Genomic DNA, 14,847 nt, shown 5'->3' on the forward strand with positions numbered 1-14,847 from the left:
GGGGTAGGAGAGTGAGGGTGGGGTAAGGAAAAATTTAAAATTTTTCAAAAATTTAATTTTAAAAATTTAATTTTTTTTGAGGGGGAGGGGGAAGGAGGAGGTTGGTAGGGGGGAGGGTAGGGGATGTAAGAAAAAAGTTTGAATTTTTTAAAAAAATTTAATTTTTTTTTGGAAGGGGTTGGGGTTTGGGTTTTAGGTAGGGGGTGAGGTAAGAAAAAAATTTAAAATATTTTTTAATAGGGGTGGGAGGGGCGGGCTGAGGGTGGAGCGAGGGAGGGAGATTGACGGTCGGAATAGGGATGAATGATTTTGAGAGTAGTATGAATATTTCAACTTAAGAGTGAGGTTGAAAGAGAGTTTTGAAAAATATTTTTCTAACTTATTCAATAGAATTCATTTTCCTTAGAATTGAGGAAAATAAGTTGATTTGGAAAACATTTTCCAAAACCTTTAAGCCAATTCAATATGAGAAAATTGAAAAATATTTTCTTGAAAATGTTTTCCTTAATAACAAACACACCCTAAATGTACAATACGAGTATCTATAAATTGCATATTGCCTTTCGCTCACTATTTTATAAATTTAAAAGTGACATTTATTTTTTCTCTTTGAAAACTTTTCTGAGTCATAAATATAAATTACCACAATTTTTAAGTACAAATGTTCAATGACCTTGCCGACGAAAAAAATAAGTTACATATTTTTTTATTACAAAAAACACAAATATATAAAAATTTATTAAAATTTTAATAAACATTAATTTTGAATCAATTATTTTTAAAGTGTAAGGTGAAAAAACATTTAAAAACTCATACTATATGGATTCTAGTATCAAATTTAGATGGGAAGGTGAGTTATTATTATAGCAGAGGATGTGAGTTGTTTGGTGATTTAAAAAAGAGAAAAGATATCATTTTCCCTCCGAACTTGTCCGCTCAACTTACTTTAATATTTAATCTAAATTTTCATTTATTTACCCCCTTAACATCTTTAAAGTATATTATTTTCACCCCTCAACCCACCCACCTCCCCATTTCTTCATCTTCTTTGTACCTCACCACCCCTTATTCCATTACTTCAAATCTTTTACTTTTATCTCCATTAGTTCTGATAGCTGAACCAACCCCCAATACAGAAATAAGACACAAACACAAGAGAAACCGAGAGCTCAACAAGAATACTCTCTCGGCAGTAGCTAAAACACAAGAAAGCCGAGAATACCAAGGGGATCACTAGGTGTATTTCTACACCAAAACAGTAGCGATAACACGTGATGAATACAATATAACAAGAACAACAACAAGGGATAACAACAACCCACGGTTTTCACTAGAACAACAACAAACAATTACAAGAATGAAAGGGATAGGTAGTGAGACATTAACCCTTACAAGAACTAAGAACCTAGGTGTATCTTAAACCCTAATACCCTTAACTATTGTAAAAGCAACACCAACACTCTTACCATGACACAAGAGGGCGTGGACCACTCAAGCAACAAGGTTTCTAACAATGTTTCGCAATACTAGTGATTCCACACTAGCATCACCCTCATTTCAGTTTGGTGGCTATTTCAAGCCCTACAACTAAGGTATTACACTCCTCATGCTAGAGAGAGTTTGGTTCAAGTGTCACAACTTTCAATATCAATAAACAACTAAAGAACTAAAGACCTAAAACTAGTCTATTTATAGACTTATTACAAACATAAGTGAAATTTCTCAAATGCCCTTAATGAAGGGGAGACAAAAGGTGCCTATGGAGTGTAGTATATTGCCCGTTCTTGGTGTTTGATTTGGTGTTCCTTTGCACTTCACTTGTACACTTGAGTCTCGGGTTCGATGCGCACTCTCATAAGTTCATCTTCGTGATTATTCTTGTATCATCCTCTCCATCATGAGAGGAATTTGCCCACAAATTCACGGCTTCACCTCGTTTAATTGGCCACTTAAAGGAAGCCACTCAAAATAGTCCGCAAGACATGGAGAACCCGCAAGATCAATAACAACATATCTCGATCGACATCTTTATTTTGAATCTTGGCTTCCTCTCCATCTTGAGCTTTACCTTCAATCTCATCCGATTCAAGTCTCCTACCATCATACAAATATTGTCGTAGACCCTATATCCTTCATGTTCCTTTCTACCATTTTCCTCTACATGGACATATTGGTTTCGGTAATGTGGAGCTTCGGTCAAGAGGGTTGGTTTAGTAAAGCAGAGCTTCGGTTGTAGAGCTTGGACGGAAGGAATTTGAATTGGTGAAAGTTGACGCCTTTGGTTAAGTGGATCTTGGATGGGAGGGTTCGGTTTTAGTATAGGCATTTGGCGTCCAAGTCCTTGTTGGACTTGATCGAATTGTGGGGAAATGGGCCTAGTTATGTCTCGATTTTGAGGGCTATTTGGAGCTTGGCTTGCGGCATTAGGTGATGGTCTTGGAGGATTGGTCATTGGAAGTAAAATGTTGGGAGTAAAAGAACGAGAGTTCCTTCGACTCTCCATTCGATTCAAACTCTCACTCATAGTTACCACATACGAGCTAATTTTTTCAAGACCCGTATTCGCCCTAGCAAGGTCACGAGACATAGTATCAAGGAGGTCCAAAATGGTACTTGTAGCATTGTGGTCCACCGTGGGTTGAGGGGATGAGGTCTCGGGTTCCATTGCTCCAAAACAGTCCACAATGTCACAAAAACAGCCAACAAAGGACACAAAAACAGTCCCAAAATATCACACACAACAACACGAACAAACGTTCAAGTCTTGATCCGCAAACAACAATACCACACAAATTAAACTCATATTGTTGTTGTAGTTGAAGTATGATGTTTTTCAAACTTGAGTTGTTCAATCTCTCTCCTTGATGATGAATTTTCGGTTTAGTGTAGGTGGACAAGGTTTGGACTCTCTTTTCAAGAGTCAAAGGCTTCCATCAACTTTTCACCGACTTGCACTAATTTGGTAAAACACCTTTTTGTAGTAGTCTTGTCTCTTTCCTCTTTTGGTTCTTCTTGTAGTAACTAAGCTTTTTGGATGCCCTTTGTTTCTTTACCACTTTGGTGTTGTCTTTAAAGTATTCCCAAGACAAACACAAAGCCTTGTCTCTATCTTCTCTTTTCAAAATTAAACAACTCCTTTTGTTGAACACCACTTCAAGAACAATATGAACAACAACAAGAACAATATGAACAACAACAACCTCTTAGTCGTCCACCCTTCAACAACACTTTGACAAGAGCCCGAATCTTCGACTTTAGAGTCAAAGGGTGTTAGTGAACAACAATCTAACACAAGAAAATAATAAGACAACAAAAACACACTGAAATCTAGACACAAATTCAGCCCAAAAAACAACAAGATACAATTTCGGCCAAGACAACAAGAATGGACAGATTTGCTTCTTTTTGGAATTTTCAGTTTTTCAACATTTATTTTTTTAATTTTTCGACTTAGAGAGCCCAAGATTGATAGTGTAGGAACACAACCAGCCTTAGCTCTGATACCAAATGATAGTGGAACCAACCCCAAATACAGAAATAAGACACAAACACAAGAGAAACCGAGAGCTCAACAAGAACACTCTCTCGGCAGTAGCTAAAACACAAGAGAACCGAGAACACACAAAGTGTATTTCTACACCAAAACAGTAGCAATAACACGTGATGAACACAATATAACAATAACAGCAACAAGAGATAACAATAACCCACGATTTTCACTAGAACAACAACAAATAATTACAAGAATGAAAGGGATAGGTAGTGAGACATTAACCCTTACAAAAACTAAGAACCTAGGTATATCTTAAACACTAAGACCCTTAACTATTGTAAAAGCAACACCAACACTCTTACCATGACACAAGAGGGCGTGGACCACTCAAGCAACATGGTTTCTAACAATGTTTTGCAATACTAGTGATTCCACACTAGCATCACCCTCATTTCAGTTTGGTGGCTATTCCAAGCCCTACAACCAAGGTATTACACTCCTCATGCTAGAGAGAGTTTTTTTCAAGTGTCACAACTTTCAATATCAATAAACAACTAAAGAACTAAAGACCTAAAACTAGTCTATTTATTGACTTATTACAAACATAAGTGAAATTTCTCAAATGCCCTTAATGAAGGGAAGACAAAAGGTGTCTATGAAGTGTAGTGTATTTCCCGTTCTTGGTGTGTGATATGATGTTCCTTTGCACTTCACTTGCACACTTTGAGTCTCGGGTTCGATGCGCACTCTCATAAGTTCATCTCCGTGATTATTCTTGTATCAACTTCAATGTTTCTCAACTCCGTATAACTATTTTTTATTTTCATATTTGTTCAAAAATTTCGAAAATTGCAACTATATTGGTTTCCATTAATTGAAAATTCGATTGGTATTTTTCTATCGAACAAGATCATCGTCAATTGCTTACGTCAATTGCTTATTAATTTTTCTCAATTCTCACGTCTTATGTTTATTGAAAATTCATCACATTCGATGAAGAATTCGATTTTGTATAGTTAAATAATTCAGTCTCACCAAATTCGATGACTTCAATTTGGCCATCTTGAGTTGAAGAATTCTGTCGTTGAAATGAAGTTGATGCCATTCTTGATTGAGTTGATGCTCATTGAGGCATTTTGTTGAATAGGTGTTGGGTTGAATTCGGATTTCGTTTAGGCATTTCATCGAATAAGTGGTGGTTCTCAACATTTTGTTCATATTTGACTCCAATGGTGAATTATTTCAAGTGTAGTGATTGAAGAAGAAACATGTTTAGGGGGGCTGAAAGAGGAGGAGGAGAGGGAGCTGTATTTGCAGGGTAAGGGTGGGGGTGATACGGGTAAAACAACGGAAACACGAAACAACTCCAAAATAGTCCACTAATCTTAAGGATTTGAGGACTAAGATGGAGACCACTCTCTGATTCACTACAACAATAACAATACGAGATAACAACGGTTCATTTGACATCAAAAACAGAAGCAACACAATGATAACAAGATGAACTTAATGAGAACAAATTTCGCATTCAAGAAGGACACAAAACAGTCCACTATAAATCTACAAAGTGCAATAAGATAAAGATAGATAGATAGACCAAATGAGGGAATAATATTAACAACCCAAGAATTGTTACACCCTTGGACCTTTAATACTACACACAACACTAAGCTATCTCTTACGTAGGCACAAGAGAGATCTCGCTCTCCCAAAGACCAACTTTTCCAAGATTGAATCCAACACGAGTGATTCCATACTCAAGTTGATTTCCCTAGTTACAATTTCAGATTTGTGCCTCAAGGAGAGAGGACTTGTCTTTCAATGTTATACAACATTCATCATCATCAAAATCTAATGAATGAATCCCTAGAAGGTTATATTTATAGTGTATTACAAGAATTGTGTGAAATGTCCAAAATGACCCCTTAGTCAAAGTCTTTAAGTGTGCTCCCTTGGAGTGCATTGTATGGACTGATTTTGGAGCCTAGTTAGGCCTTCCTTTGTACTTCACGTGTACACTCCAAGTCTCGGGTTCATTTACTCTCACACTCACCCACCTCTGTGGTCATACCCGTATCATCCTTCCCTTCTTGAAAAGGATTCAACCTCGAATCCGTACCTTACAAAATCAAAAGAAAACAAACAAGCACACATCCTCATGACATGAGGGGTTAGGGTTAGCAAAAATAACACATCACATGCCATGCCAAGGTGGGACAAACTTGGAGTATACCCACGGGTCCTTTGTGTTGAACATGAAAACCTTAGTACAAATGGCACAAAGAAAGAGGTCATCATTAAAAAAAGAGACAAGGAAGAACCTTGCCTTCCTTTATTAGCACCCACAATCAAACATTGCTTGCCGTATTGACCAAGCATCAAGTAGGAAGTGTAGAAATTCCCACATTCCCGGAAGGTGCCAGGTCAAATGGGAGAAGTATCCAAGGGTCTAAGCCGAGGTTAGCCCCTTCTTCCCCTAGAATTTCACTCCCACAACCACGTATGACATTTGCCTTTAAGAGAATACTAACATTCAAGAATAGAGAGACATGACCTAGAAGTCCTACCTCAAAAAGACATGCCATTATTTATAATATTTCCATACACATGATCGCTATGAACAAAACTACTAGCAAGGCTTTTACCACAAGATGTTCAAAGAGTCACGTGCACTATCAAGATCAACTCTATAAACACCATCACTAACTTGATATTTTTTAAGAACGCCACACATATGCTCAAGTAGTGGAATACATTCATGAGTAAATTGATTTTCATTCATAGCCTCACTAGTTGCTGGCAACTCACATACCAACGTAGACTCACCTTGGTTCGCACAAGGGTCAACTAGTGTGTGAGTACTCTTTTCAATTGGTAATAGAACCTTGTTCAAGTTATAAGGGCTAGCACTAGATGGACATAAATCATTCGTATAAGAAGAATCAATTTCGTCATCTAAAGGATCAACTAGTGCTTGCGTACTTACAACAAGAGTTTGGTCCTCAGGTAACCTAACATCACCAAGAGTATCACCATAGGGAGACTCAAATACCTCTACTCTAGGTAAATTCGCAACTATATCCAATTGGTTACTACTAGCCACAACACAACATTCTAAGTTCATAGGAGTGTAGGGAATAGTGTTTTTACCTCGTAGCTCACATGAACTACGACCTTCCTCTTGATGTGTGTTCGGGAAGCCCATTTTCTCCCTTTGACCTATCATACGATCCAACCTTTCATTTGTCATAACTAGGTCTTGGGACATAGTGCCAAGGTAAGCTAAAATGACATGGTGGCATTGTTGTCCATAGGTTGAGAGGTGGAAGCCGCGAATTTCCTGGTAATTGTACCTAAAAAAAAAAAGAAAAGAACACCTACAAAACAAAACACAAGTTAGTTCGAAACAACCTCACCACACTCTCACACACTTGATCGTCTCACACTTGGTTTCACAAATGTTGAAAGACGACTTGTACTTCGCGAGTGATTGAGGGTCAAGTCTACTCTTGCCCGAAATAGATTTTCGTTTGAGTTGACTCAAGAAAAATTTGTCACGGACTAGAACCAATAAGATACAACGATTTCACAAAAGAGAAAAGCACACAACAAATGCGTAACACGAATGAACGAACACAAAAACTAACTAACAATCTAGTAGATAAGTACTAGTTTGCCAATTAGTATTGGAACCAACGAAATTGAAACTAAGAAACAACAAACGAAAACTAAGAAATCTAAAATTTGAGCTTAAATATGTTGCGTGAACAGTAAAACATGATGATGTGGCAACCACGTATTGGTCTCGGTTGCACACAACTTTTGTTGTCCAATTTCAAGTCTTGGTCAATTTTTCAATTTGGACTTTTGTGGAACTTGTTCAATGGAGGGAAACACAAAGTAGTCTTTAGAGCTTCTTTTTAAATTAAAATTTCAAGACTCAAAGTCTTGTACTAGACTTGTACTCCTCCTTAAAACATGGATTCTTGTTTTATGGGAAAGTGGTTGAGATGTGATTGACTTGTTGGTGAGTGATGGTAAGTCTTTCAAGACTAACAAAGTTCTTACACTTTTTCCTTCACCTCTTTGGATCTAACTTTCACTTTATTTTAACAAGGTATGAAGGTTTGGAAGAACATCAAGAACACTTCAACAATCACCAAGAAAATCAACAACAATCTCCTAAGTACAACAACAAGGTCAACTACAAGCTTCCAACAAACGGCCAAGTCCTTTAGTGTGGTGTTGGTCTTAACAAGAGGTGAAGATTGTGATGAACAATAAGAATACAAGAAATTTTCAAGAATAATAACAACACCAACAACGTCCAGCCCAAGTCCACAAGAAAGGTCACCACACGGCCAAGAACAATAACATCAATACACGGCCATTAATTTATCACAACAACAATCTCAACAATTCCAGCTCAAATCAAGATATAGACTCAATGTGTTAGTGATGAAAAAAAACTAACACTTAGAGACAACAAAGACAAGTAAAAATCTCGGCCAAGACACAACAAAAACACAATTTTTGGCCAAGAACACAAAATGGACAGATTGCTCTCTTTTCTGGAATTTTCAGTTTTCAACTTTTTTTTTGTAGTTTTCAAGTCTCAAGCCCAAAATTGATCTTGTTAGAACAAAATCAACGATGGCTTTGATACCAAATGATTCGGGTAAAACAACGAAAACACGAAACAACTCCAAAACAGTCCACTAATCTTAAGGATTTGAGGACTAAGATGGAAACCACTTCGGATTCACTGCAACAACAACAATACAAGATAACAACGGTGCATTTGACATAAAAAACAGCAGCAACACAATGATAACAAGATGAACACAATGAGAACAAATTTTGCATTCAAGAAGGACACAAAACAGTCCACTATAAATCTACAAAGTGCAATAAGATAAAGATAGATAGATAGACCAAATGAGGGAATAATATTAACAACCCAAGAATTGTTACACCCTTGGACCTTTAATACTACACACAACACTAACCTATCTCCTACGTAGGCACAAGAGGGATCTCAATCTCCCAAGGACCAATGTTTCCAAGCTTGAATCCAACACGAGTGATTCCACACTCAAGTTGATTTTCCTAGTTACAATTTCAGATTTGTGCCTCAAGGAGAGAGAACTTGTCTTTCAATGTTATACAACATTCATTATCATCAAAATCTAATGAATGAATCCCTTGAAGGTTGTATTTATAGTGTATTAATGACCCCTTAGTCAAAGTCTTCAAGTGTGCTCCCTTGGAGTGCATTGTATGGACTGATTTTGGAGCCTAGTTAGGCCTTCGCTTGCACTTCACGTGTACACTCCAAGTCTCGGGTTCATTCACTCTCGCACTCACCCACCTCTGTGGTCGTACCCGTATTAGGGGGTGAGGGATGGAAGAGGAGAAATGTAAAGAAGGGCGGGGTGGGCGGGTGGGGTGGGGTGTGAAGATGAAAGAAAATGGGGGTGAGGGATGCCTTTTTTATTTAATATATATATATATATATATATATATATATTATAATATATATATATATATATACATAATAATGTGTGGGGATTAATTTTTTTTAGAAAAATAGTAATTTTTTACGTGGCTCAGACGTGGTATTGACGTGATGTTGATGTGTAGGCAAGTGTAGTATACTCTCTGTTGTGAGAGTGATATTCAGTTTTGAGGGATGAAAATAATATACTTTAAAGATGTTAAACGGATAAATAAATGAAAGTTAGTTTAAGTGTTAAAGTAAGTTGAGTGGATAAGTTCGGAGCGAAAATGATGTCTTTTTTCTTAAAAAAAAAAAAAAAAAACAGGTTTCTTAATCTGAACTAGTTATAGGTGTAAAACAAAAAGGGAGGTCGTGCTAGTATGTGGTTATTTCCGCTTTAAATAATTGATGGCCGACTCCAACTTCCCTCTTGCATGCTTCACCTTTACCTGTTTCTTCTCTTCACAACAAACAATTTTGTTAACAGACTCCCATAAAAAAGAACAAAAGACATATCTATATAGGATATATATTTTTGGACAAGAAAGAAAATCAAGTGTTCCAAGTCATATATGAGTTTGGACTTGTTGGTTGACAAGCTTTTCCTACACGCCAGGCCAGACTTTTCTTTCTCTCTCTCACACATAGACACACAGACACGAGAAGAGTAGAAGAAAATGAAGGAGGGTGTTCATAGTTATATTGCTATTACAGGAATACTTTGCGTTAAAGTAAATGTCTCCACGAATTTCTTCTACACAATTTCTTGCTAGGTTTGTATATCTTACTTAATTTTGTTTTTTTTTTTGTTTCACACCATACAGGATAACTTTATGATCAAAGTGTTTGAAAATGATAAGTTTTCTATTTTTGTTTTGCCCCTCTAAAGTGTTTTTTTTTTTTTTTTTGTAAAAAGGTATGTCTTGTCTTGTTAATGAAGCCATTCTTAGCTGACACTGAGCTGCTGTTTTATCTCTTCTGTGGTAAGTGCAAGTAGATCCTTGTAGATTACTAAATTCAATTTTCATCCAAAATTAGCTGAAATTGATATTCTGAGACTTTGGTTACAAGTTTCTATAATAATACTCACCATTTATTATTCTTTTCACTTTGGATTTTGGGCTTATGGTTTCCATTTGTATTTTCTTGGATCTATTCTATTCCTACTCTTTAATGAAAGATTAGCTACTTCTTTTGATCCTTTCGGTTCTAAAACTTATGGACTTGGTTCTTGTAGACATTAAGCTAGCGTTTGACCATACATTTTTGGATCTGATTTTGAGAATTTATCTTCAAATATTTTTTATTTGGCCATGAAATTTGATCAGAAGTTACCCGTTTTTTGGGTTGTTGGGATTTCCACTCACAAAACTTTTTAATTTTTTCCAAGTAAAATAAAATGCATGTCCGGACACAACTTCGAAAACCCCAATGTTCAAGTTCAAAATATATGGCTAAACGGAAGCTAAGTTTCATCTGTCAACGAATCAATAATTCTTCGAATTGAATTATTGCGAGCCATTTGGCTGATCATTTTGAACGGTATAACATAATCAAAGTCCCTATGATTTGTATTTGCTTTTGCTAAGAAAAGAGAAACAAGTAGAAGGAATGATGTGAGACATTTCATAGTAGTATTTGACCTACTTTCATACACTTGTTGTTGTTCAGATTCAAATGGTTTCTTATTCTCTACCACGTCGTTTGCAGTTTTGGTTACTGCTAGCTAACAGGAGTGACATGAGTAGTCAAATGGGCACTACAGTTCGGTTTGTTAGATGTCCCAAATGCCAATTGGTTCTTCCCGAGTTAGCAGACATTCCTGTCTACAAATGTGGGGGATGTGGCACAATTCTCCAAGGTGATTTTTCTTTCCAAATATATTTACAATTTCGTTTGTTAAGGACAGTGCAGCGCACTAAGTTGCCATCATGTGCTTGTCCATGACATTGGGTTAACTTGCAAGAGACTGGTTCCACGGTTCGAACTCTTACATTGCTCCATGGTTTCCATTCTATGTTAATACATGTAGGGTGTTGGACGAAAAAGAAAAACCAACAAAAAAGATCTAGTGCGTGTATTCACCTGCCTCTTCCTTTTTCTTTTTCTTGGCGAAGGGAGGGTGTTGGGTTTGCATTAGGCTTGTTAAAGGACGTGGATTAAGCTCTTTCCTTTGATGGGTAGCTCTTATTCGTACAGCTTTACTTCAGTTCTGTGCTTAAGAACATATTTTGTTAAATTAAAAAAATGAACAGTAACAGTTATTGGTGGCATCAACTGTCTGGAGATCCTTTGCATTTGAGATTAGAGATTTATGGGTAATCTAGTACGCCAGAAGAATAAGATAACAAATTTTTACATGTGATTAATTCTCGAAAAAGGGGGGAAAAGTTTACCTTAGTGATTGTGGTTTAAGTTGAAATAACTCACAAATTTTATCTTGGTTGCAGCTAAGAATAGGAAAAGGGTTCCTATAAAGAAGAATGTACTTGATCAGAATGAAATAAGCAGTGCAAGTGAAGAAGCTTGTCCTCCTTCAAAAGGAGATTCTTCACTGGACGAAGGGAAGAAGTCAGATCAAGGGGGCACTGAAGACTGTAACAAGGAGTTACCTCGACAGTTAAATTCCACCGATGAACTTCCAAGCTCTTCTGGTCTTAGCTGTCTTGAGAATGAAGATCCTGTTTCCATATCTGCTGCATGTAAAGGAGATGAACACAGTTGTTCTTTGGAAAAAAAGACAGAACAATATGAAAATGGATCTCGGGATCACCACCAATTTTCAAGAGGAGAAAACTTCTCCAATAGACTTTCTAGCTCAGATCAACTTACATGTCCTGAATTTGGAAGTCCAGTTGTTGGAGGCAAAGAAGATGCCGAAGGTTCAGCGATTGGAGAGAGGGAGAAACTGGAGCTGGATAAAGACACTGGATGTCCAACCCTTGAAACTGAACAAGATATCAAAGGTTTAGCCTTTGAAGTGACGGAACAAATGGATGAAGACAACTTCCTTGTGGATGACAGCACTGTAAATGATCAAAATGAAAGTGGAGTTGATCATAAGAGTAACTCCCTTGATGAGAATTCTACTTACTCTGGAGGCGTCATTCACAGAGCCGAAGTATCTACTGGAAGTGGGTCACGTGAAGATGGTATTGAAAATAAATCTCTTGTGGAACAAATCATTGGAAGGGACCAAAACGATATCCAAGGTCACAATGCAGAATCTTCTGGAAACGTAAGATATGCCAAGGAAACCGCTTTATCTACTGAGTTAGTCTGTGACTTTGAGAAGCAGTCATCTGTAAACTCTGAGATGTACCAAAGTATTTTGAATGGAAGTATCATATCAGATGCTTTGATGTCTACTGACCATGAGCAGTTTGAGCAATTTCATAAAGAGGTTCCCTCAGGTTTTGACCGTATAAGCTCTATGGATACATTTGAAAACCTACCGCTAAATCTTTGTCGATCTGAGCCTCCTGTTAATCTCAGAAATATGATCAGATCTCCTACACACAAAAGTTACTATGCCTATGATGGCAGCGCATCTTCATGTGATGGGGATGATCATATACCTGATCAGTACCATCACCAACTCATAAGAAAGTTTAAGGAAGCATACCCTGTTAGCCCCAGTGAGTTTCTTTTGGATGGTAGAATCCGAGTAAACCACACAATGAGCGGTGAGTCAAAGATTGTGCAGCCAGCAATGAACTTTTCCACAGCATTACCAGGAAGGAGTCATCAAGCTACAAAAGGCGGCAACTGGAGTCATGAGGAATGGCCTCAGTCTAGAAAACGTGGTCAGGCTCAGGTCTCTGGAGGTAGAATGACATCGGACAAGGATGAGCACGCCACATCATTTCCATTTATTTCAACAGGTTCGCATGCAGGACATAAACATGGAAACCCTTCAAATTATCGGAAAAATGTGACCCACCGTTCTAGTCACCTTCCACCCAGAATGCCCTCAGATTCAGAACCAGACAAAATACAACTGTTGAGAATGGTGTATGAACTTGAAGATCAATTGCGCCAGACACGCATTACTAAAAGGATGGCTAATGGACGGTTTTCTGCAGAGATCATGAGGGATGAAGAGTATAACCCCTCGTATTATGATCAGTTTGTGGAAGATGGTAAAGTAAGTGGTGATTTAAACTATTCTAGATATCCTGTAAGATGCAGTCATGGAAAAGGCTGTCCGCAACGTAAAAGCTCAAGAATAGCATTTTCTGCGGAGGCTTCACATTACAGGCACCAAGCAGATTGCCTGGGTTCACATTGCTCCCCTCAGGTCCGGCATTTCTCAGCGCAGCTGCATCCTTTAGTTTACAAAGGCCGTGGGGTTGCCTATTCCAGCTGTAACTGTTGCAACCACCTCCAGTCTGATTCTTCAAGTCCTCAGCATTACTCAAGCTCTGAGTATTCTCGATGGGAGCGTGAGACAAAATCTGATGATAGGAGGCACAAAGATCATGAGATGAAAAAACTGTCTCTGCGAGAAAAATACTCAAAAATGCGGCATCTCCGATCAGTAGCTGGTGGAGCACCGATAATTTCTTGTTACTACTGCAATGAACTTCTACAGCTTCCAGCAGACTTTCTTCTTTTCAAAAGGAGATACCATCAGCTTAGATGCAATGCTTGTAGAAAGGTTCTGAAGTTTTCTCTCCACAAGCAGATGCATGTAGTCCCATTCTTTGCAGAGGCTTTAGCTCCTCCACCAAGTGAGGTTGATGACAACACTGGTGTCACTGATCAACAGAATCTGGCATATGAATATCATCTTAATTCTTGTCCCCGTACTGAACGAGTATCGTGTTCTGATGATTTGGGACCATCTTTCGGTAGAAGCTTCTCTACTGAAGAGGAGTCTTCACTAGCTCCAATTCAACCTCTTGGAAGGACGACTTTCAACAGAGAGACATCCTCTAGTAGTTCTTCTGCCCCCACAAAAGATAGAAAAATGAAATCTGTTATGAGGGAACCTCCTTACATGGGGACCTTTGGATCACCAGGGCCTTCAGCTAAGATGTCTAAGTGGGGAAAAACATCTTCAGAAATTGAGGAATTACGACCAAACGGAGGCTCTCCTCTTCATCGTCTTATGGGTTATTCTTCGCCAAGTGAAGTGATACAGTGGTGACTGGCTCAACATCCAAGAAATGAAGCAAGGATCAAAAAGAAAGAGGCACAGGTCATTAGGCAACAGTGCAAAAGATCCGTCATTTTTTGGTAGATACTTGGCATAAAAGGGATTTTCTTGGAACAGGTTTCTTTGTGATATCAGGTATGATGTTGAAACACAACCAACCATTCAGGCGCTCATCCGTCTGCATATCCCTGAGTATCATTTTTCTTATAATTTTTCACTTTCCACACTATGTACAGGTAAATCAAATTGGCAGCTTCAGGTTGCATAGGGAAAATTGAGGTGTTCATGATAGAGGAGTCCAGTAATTTTGAATTTCCAGTTACTTGTGTGATAAGAATATATGTATACTAGATATCGAAATCTTTTTATCTCAATTTATGTGGTATAAATAAAATTTGAAAAGTTGCTAAATTTTTTTGTATATTTTTAAATACTAGTTTAGGTGTACGCGCTTTGCGCGTATCTCATTTTAGTGAGTTCAAACATTACATTAAATAGGATATTTGTTTAAATAATAAAGATGAATATAATAATTAAATTTAATATTTTTTGAGTATGTAAAGATGAAGAATTTATTTATTAAACCTAATTTTTACCAAAAATATTTTTAAAAGCCAATCGATATTCATCTACTACCTGTAATTTGCAACAAAATAATACAATAATAGAGACATTAAAATAATACAATTAAAT

At 37.4% G+C, this 14,847-nt stretch overlaps 1 protein-coding gene across 3 annotated transcripts; it reads left to right on the forward strand.

The window, feature by feature from the left end:
• Positions 1-9,366: 9,366 nt before the first annotated feature.
• LOC107863473 lies at positions 9,367-14,565 on the forward strand. 3 transcript variants are annotated; one of them, XR_001672265.2, is made up of 5 exons: positions 9,367-9,766; positions 9,910-9,976; positions 10,704-10,854; positions 11,444-14,289; positions 14,391-14,565. XR_001672265.2 is itself a non-coding variant. In XM_016709403.2 (4 exons), exons 3-4 carry the CDS (start codon positions 10,734-10,736, stop codon positions 14,143-14,145), a joined length of 2,823 nt encoding a protein of 940 aa, XP_016564889.1. In that variant the 5' UTR covers positions 9,367-9,766; positions 9,910-9,976; positions 10,704-10,733; the 3' UTR covers positions 14,146-14,565. The 3 variants fall into 3 exon arrangements, 2 of the variants coding, with proteins under 2 accessions (XP_016564889.1, XP_047264308.1); XM_016709403.2 differs by having other exon boundaries at positions 11,444-14,565; XM_047408352.1 differs by lacking the exon at positions 9,910-9,976 and having other exon boundaries at positions 11,444-14,565.
• Positions 14,566-14,847: the final 282 nt, after the last annotated feature.

Source organism: Capsicum annuum, chromosome 3 (assembly GCF_002878395.1).
Source record: "Capsicum annuum cultivar UCD-10X-F1 chromosome 3, UCD10Xv1.1, whole genome shotgun sequence".
NCBI lineage: Eukaryota > Viridiplantae > Streptophyta > Magnoliopsida > Solanales > Solanaceae > Capsicum > Capsicum annuum.

Bases quoted from the DNA above. Each gene is read 5' to 3' on its own strand.
- LOC107863473 (XM_016709403.2), top strand. From the start codon at position 10,734: ATGAGTAGTCAAATGGGCACTACAGTTCGGTTTGTTAGATGTCCCAAA. The intron at 10,855-11,443 runs GTGATTTTTCTT...TCTTGGTTGCAG, and splicing joins ATGTGGCACAATTCTCCAAG to CTAAGAATAGGAAAAGGGTT.